This window comes from Vitis riparia, chromosome 16 (assembly GCF_004353265.1).
Source record: "Vitis riparia cultivar Riparia Gloire de Montpellier isolate 1030 chromosome 16, EGFV_Vit.rip_1.0, whole genome shotgun sequence".
NCBI classification, from domain to species: domain Eukaryota; kingdom Viridiplantae; phylum Streptophyta; class Magnoliopsida; order Vitales; family Vitaceae; genus Vitis; species Vitis riparia.
In genome coordinates, this window is record NC_048446.1 from 14,592,646 (window position 1) to 14,599,739 (window position 7,094).

General features: G+C 40.2%; 1 protein-coding gene across 1 annotated transcript; it reads right to left on the reverse strand.

Annotated features, from left to right (window-relative positions):
* Window positions 1–3,790: 3,790 nt before the first annotated feature.
* Window positions 3,791–6,870, reverse strand: LOC117934097. The gene has a single exon (XM_034855713.1). It carries the CDS (start codon window positions 6,451–6,453, stop codon window positions 4,165–4,167), a length of 2,289 nt encoding a protein of 762 aa, XP_034711604.1. The 5' UTR covers window positions 6,454–6,870; the 3' UTR covers window positions 3,791–4,164.
* Window positions 6,871–7,094: the final 224 nt, after the last annotated feature.

Here is a 7,094-nt window from a genome sequence, read left to right on the forward strand (position 1 = left end):
CTTTTACAAAGACATGGGCAGTGTGAACAATGAAACCATACCATACAAGTGAAAAAGGTTTTCCTCTAGTTGGTGAGAAGTCAGCATTGCTCAGCCTTGCCGACAGGACCCTCTGTCTCTCCACCAAATCAGTAGCAAAGGCAAGCCAAAAGTTAAATTAACACTACACTCATTCTACTCTAATAACTTCACTCAACCAGAAAAGGTGAGAACCCATATCATTTTCACTTTTTACTCACACATCCACTTGGTATTTTTCACTTTTTACTTCTCATGAAGGTGAATGGGTGAACCCAAGCCCATATGTGTGTGTGTGTGTGTGAGAGAGAGAGAGGGAGTGGTAGTTCAAAGAGTTGGAACCACTTTATGGAGGTTCCTATGATAAGGGGAAATGATGGGTATGGCTCTTGAAAATATCTTCTAATAATGGTATTCAAACGTGTAAACAAAGAGTGATGGGATTTCAAAACTAGGATCACTGTCATACTATAATAAAAGGGTGGGAAAATGACCACAGTAAGATTACATCTGATTCCTCATCTAGCATTCTGTAATTTCAAATTTTCAGTATCTTTTTTTCCATATGCTATCCTATTTATCTTGTGCATTTTTGTCTTAAGGATTATGAAAAAGATGAGTCACAGATTTGAATATCTAACCTGCCAGAAACTGTATAGCACATTACTTCTCCACAGATCTGCCATTAAACAAAAAACAACATAGTTAAACTCCATGTTTGCTTTTCCTTTTTCTTCTTTTTCATCTCATAGGCTAATCTTCCACCTCACCACTTGGCCATTATGGGACTTGAAACTCTATAAGTATCTTGAGATTATTATAGTGACATAAGACAACCATAGGGCTGGTGATGATTTTAGATGTGTAAGCATACACGCATGTGTGTGTACAGCTAATTTACCTCCCAATTTCAAACCATTTGGAACCGTAATGTGGGCATTTTTCAGTTTTATGTTAGGATCTTGGCCCCAGCAAAACAGGTAATGAAAAAGGATGTTAGTCTTTGTGTGCTTGTGTAAGTACAATTGTGTGTGATCCTGTGTGTGTGGAAATTAGCAAGATAAAAAATATGATAAATAAAATATAGTTACTTCCACTAGAACCACCAACCTGCTAAATCATAGTCAACAATTCTCGCTGAAATATAGAACATGCAACATCAGTTCAAGTCTGTTGCCAAATCCCTTTCTGTCACCTTCTGCGTTCCTCATGCCGACACTGTCCTTTGCTTCTGGTTTGCTCAAAGACCTTTTAGCAATCATGACTAACCTAACCAATAACCCTGCAAAACTCCATTTTCAAACTGGAGATCAAAAGTTTGGAAAAGGGCCCAGCCAGATAGCCAAGGCATCACATTAAATAGAATGTTTAAAAAATAAGCCAAAAATGATCAGTAAGATGTTTAGCAGGAATAAATAACTAATAAACAGAGAGGGAGATACACACACACACAGAGCAAAGGCCCCTTCTTCACTTTTTTGACCATGCAACTCAAGCACTAAGATAAATGTCCACTCTTCATGGTGGGGCTTCACAATTTCATAAACAGATACACCTGGAGATATGGATGAGATATAATGGTTGAGAAGTGCTTCTTCAGCTACAAAGATCCGTTCTGGGGTTCTTCCAAGGTTGACCAATGTGGTGACCAATTCTGGTTTGCCATCCACCCAACAAGTTCAAGTAAACCCTTCTCTGTGGCAGAAAGATACCATAAAAATATCTGAACTAGTGCCATTTATGAGTCCTTTTGAAAATATTAATTTTTTCAAACAAACTCTAAAGTCCTCTGTTCAATTAAGCATCTTATGGTGGCCACTACAGTCCAAGCATATCAGGATTGCCTGCTTCTATCATCAAACAGTGCAGCATGCTCATAAGAATTCTCAGCAGATTCCTTGGTAGTGCTAACTAATGAGTTATGATTCCTCCAATCTTGTAGACAAATTCTGAAAAGATCCAAAGCTATTGTCCTTTCCAGCTTCAAAATTGAAATCTAGTGTAAATTGAAGTATTGAAATTATGGTAACACTTATAAGTTGAAAGAATCCCAAGTTCTCAGACTGTAAGCAGCTAGGAAGTGCCTATTAAACAGCTAAATGTAGGAGGGGACCCAACTGCAGGCAGACAGTCTTCTGAGGAATGCGGCTTAATGATGTGGGATAGAGGTCTCACCTTACATGGAATTTTGTATTTATGTTGGATCTAGGAGTGTACCCCTAGACATTGAATCCATCTAATCTCTCAATTTTAGGACATGGGGGAAACTACTGACTTGTCAAAATGCTCACTTTTTCTTCTTATATAACCTAGAATTAAATACAGTGTTAATATCAGCATTTGGCTCATTTTGAAACGATCACATAACATATGAATATTCTAAGAGACTATCTCATAAACTTCTCTTCAATCAGGAAAATTTTATGTCACTTCTTTTAAACAACACATCTGTTGAGAACATCTTTGGCAGTAGGCATGTTGAATGCATAATGCCTATACCCATCCCCTTTAGGCCTGGCCTGTCCCAAGTACTCTTATTTTGAAGTGTCAATGCAACAGAGCCATACAAGTACCGATTTTAGTCACGGGTGTATGAACTTGGAAGACCATGCCAACTGCTATTACTTGGAAAAGGAGATCATGCTACTCACAGTGGGGAAAAAGGGGGATGACAACAAAGCCTTAACACAAAAAAGAATGAATACAATGGAAAGTTCAGCAAAAAGTGCAAAATGGTAAATCTTTTATCTTTGCTCAACTTAAATCAACAAATTGTGATGAAAGTAAAGCTAAGATGGGTTATTGTGTTCATAATGTAAACAAAAGTACAATTATTTTTTAAGGGATCTGAGAGACAATTTGGCCTCGATTTTTTGTAGGTATAGGATGGAAAAACATAACTCAAACTCAACAAGTTGAGAAATGCCACAAAGTTGTAACAGTAGTTTGTAATGAACTTCCACAGATGAAGAAATTATACTTCATCCACAATTACTACATCATGCTTAATATAGAGAAGAACTTGCATTAGCAATATAGTAATTTGATTCAGGAACTAATCAATAATTGAACATCATAAATTCGAGTCATGATATAAAAAGCTGGTAGCACTAGAAACATGGTTCTTACATGAGGACTCATCTTGGTGTGAATCTGTAGGGCATTATCATGATGAGGAAATCCAGCCTGTAATATTCCTGCAACTCTAATTATCTATATAACAAGGACACTCCTATCTTATCGCCTTCTTTTGGGTTGAATCAGAGCTAACAGGCATGTGTTTTGGATGCATAGACCCAAGCCACAGCACACTTTGTTTTGATGTAACATTTTCAGAAACATTGCATCCATGTCTTCCAACAACCAAGGCCAGTTTCCTTAGTTATGCAATCAGCAGACGAAATATTTTTTTTTTTTTTTAAATGAATTGTTTGTCAATCCAAGAATCAAAGGCAGGAAGGATTCTTGTTTAGGAAGTAATCTAATGTATGAGAGCATTGTTATCTATAGTCTGGCAGCTGAATTACACAGATTAAAATGAAAATAATAATAATAATAATAATAATTAATATAAGAAGATTATTCTGCATTTAAAATCACAAGAACAAGATAACTATGCCACACATGAGAGAAAGAATAAAGAAGCTACTAACAAGTCCATGAGCTAAATGATCAATTGATTATGCCAGTTCTATAATCATTAGAAAAAGAAGAAAAAAAAAAAAGGATTAAAAAGAATGGTCATGATAACACAGGTTCTGAAATTAATAAATACAAAATTAAACAAGTTCTTATAAGTATTATTTATCACAAATTACTCTATTAACCAAAATGTTACAACATTCTTCCTGTTCTGTTCCTGGACCACTTTTTTTTTCTTTATAAACAAGAAAGAGTTTCTTCTCTACAAACCCAAGAAACCCCAAAATAATGGTCGGTCAGGAGATTGAAGATTCATGTGAATCATGAGGCTATGAAGTTCTAACAATACATTGTTCAATTCTCTCTCATTATCCTTCCCTCCCAACCCTACTCCTTCAAAATCTTCTATTAGAAGTAAACAACAACGACAAAGGGAAAAAGTAGAGGAAAGAATTTAATAAATCCTACAATTTTAGAATTCTACACGAGTTAAAAAGAAAAACATTACACTGGGGGTGCATCAGCAAAGACCTCATTGAGCATGTCACTCTCACCATTTGCCATGGCAAACAGTTCTGCATCCTTTTCTTCCTCACTAGAGAAATCCCGTCTCTCAAGCTTAGCATGAGCTGCAATGAATATCATCTTCTGAGCCCTGTCTAGGCCCACCCTGGAGTGACCATGGACACAAACCCATCTCATGAAAGACCAATTACACTTAAACCCACACGCTGTTGCATGGAGGAAGATGAGCCTCACAGCAACCTTTCCCAATGACTTAAAATCTTTCAGACAAGTTTCCCACACAAGTCTACTGCTCTGAGGGTTGGCAATTTTCATCTTTCCTGTCACAGGGTCTTGCTGTTTAACCTGAACAGCCTGTGCATAAAGTGGGTCTAGCCCTTCCGACCTCCATTTCATAAGTTCCATCAATGCAATATGAGCTTCCTCCCTTGTAACTAGACGGGTTATGAGCTTATCCACATCCTTCTCCTGTTCATGTGTCAAGCACTTGAATGGTGGAAGGTATTTCCCACTCGTATCCCTCATCAAGTAAAAGGGGTCAAGTATAAATGCAGCTGACCAGGCCGGATGGTAGTTTTTTCTGAACCGCTTTTCAACTATCTTCTCAACAGGCTCCTCATCGATGTTGAATTTCACGCACCATTCCCTTACTTTTGTTCTCAGCTCCTCCCAAAGAGGAAGACATTGCCCAACTAAAGGTCTCTCAACCTCAATCTCTTGAGCCATTTCTCTAATAAGCTTTACTAGCGAATGAACTGCATCGAGCTCATTCCAAAACCGCACATCTTGAATCATATCTGCTACTTCCCTTGCAGCTGGATCCTCTACACATATCACCTTATATGATTCATCCATCACAACCAATTGTAGTACCTGGGCGTTGCTCATTATATCCTCCAACATTGCATAAACATGCACAAAATTCTTCATGTTATCGCATTTGGAAGGGGGAACTCGAAGCAACCCAACATGATCAAGCTCCTGTAATTGGAACTTGTGGAAACTATGCCTAACTTGAGACTTAGTATTGATAAAATTCGCAAGCTTCAAGCACTTTTCAGTGACAATGCTGAAAAGTGGAAGCTCTTTGCTAAAATCCTTGATTAAACTAATGAACCCCTGAAGCTGGCAAGAGAGATTAACCATCCAATGATTCTGAATCTCCAAATTCCTCAATGCTTTGGCCTTATACTTATCCGCAACTATCCCTACACACCTCTGCACAACACTCCCGCATATACCAGTGATCGTCTCCCACAATATCTCCTCTGCATGCTTAGATGGCACTGATCCGCCAGTGAACACCGCCTTCTGAAACACACTAGTCCCATTCGGAAGATTAACTGTAAACTTAACCAAATTCTCTTCCCCTGAAGAAAAACCAAAATTCTTGCTGTTCCACCCATCAGAAGCAACTTGAAAAAACATGGCATCTCTAATTCTGGCTTCAGACTCAATCTTGGCCTCGTCAAACTTTGTATCAAGCCGTGCCCCCGAAAACTCCCTCCTAGAGACAGAGGGCAACCCGACTTGGTTAAGAAAAGCCTGGAACTTTGGGTGCTCGAGGCTCGAAAATGAAACTGAGCCACAAGACTCATAGAACCAATCCGCAAGCAATTCAAGCGCAGAATTGATCTGTTCCTTGCTTAATTCTGGTCCCGGCGAAGCCTTAGGACTCTTAAGCCTCTTCACACTATCTTCCAACATTGCCAATGCACCTAAATCCTCCTTCCCACCGGATAACACTAACTGATGGTGTGATAACACCTTTTCCCCACCACTCCCAACTGGGTTTTGCACCGGTGGCGGCGAAGAGTACCCCAATTCTCCGCAGAAGCGGGGAGAATCAACCATAGCCAGCGAACTAACATGGTACGATGAAGAGGGAGCACCCATATGGGCACTCCTTTTTCTATGATTATGCGAAGGAGGCAGAGCTAAAGAAGGCGATACCGTCGAAATGGGCCTCAAAGCGGAGCTGAAATTGGGGCAAGTGCCGCGTTTCAGATGCTCGGAAGCAGTCCTCGATGGATTGGACGCTGAAAACACGGCTTCACACAAAGAACACTTGAGCTTAACCGCCTTGGGCAGACCAGTGTCGGGATTAGGCACCAAAATGGGTTCAAGATGAGCCCAGTACCAAGCTCCTTTGCCCTTGATAGCCTTGGTCCGAACAGTGACCAAACCTTCGTAACGCTTGTGCATGGCCTTGGCTGCAGCTTCGTCACCCGAAGAGGAATCAATGGGGGTGGAATTGGGAGTGGCCATGTTCTCTCAAGTAAGGCAAAACAGTGACACAACAATGGGTTCGCCTTGGTTATGAAGAATCAGGAGAAGAACCAGAGATTGAGGTTGATATGAGGTTGGGTGCGATGATGGCGGTTTATCTTGACCGTCATGGCGGCGCCGGTGGTTTTCCCCTGGCATTCAGCAGGAAAAGGCCGCCTGCAGCAAGATGGGGGTGCGAAGTCCCCAGAGGTGCATGGCGGAGGCCGGCGATCTGGCCGGAAAAGGTGTGGGTGGTGGAGGAGGAGGAAAGAGAGGGTGTGTTAGGTGTTTGTGGAATTGCCTAACTGAAGTAGGCGTTTGTGAAGAAGAAGACGATGAAGAAGCATAGAGAATGACTCGAGGAGAAAAAAAAAAAAAAAAAGAGAGAGAGAGAGAGAGATAGATAGAGAGAGAAGGAGACTTTTTCGAGAGAGAGATTCTGAAAGAAAGACTTGTGAGGGAGAAAGAAAATGGGGGAGTCATATGTTGTTTTTAAACATTCTTTTCTCCCACGCTCTCTTTACAGCGCGTGTACCCACTGTATTCATCCACTCGCCCCCCTTTCACCAAATTTCTTCTTCCAATGTCCAAAATCTTTTCGTCAAATACTTTATTTAAGAAAAAACATTTTAAGGTCTCAC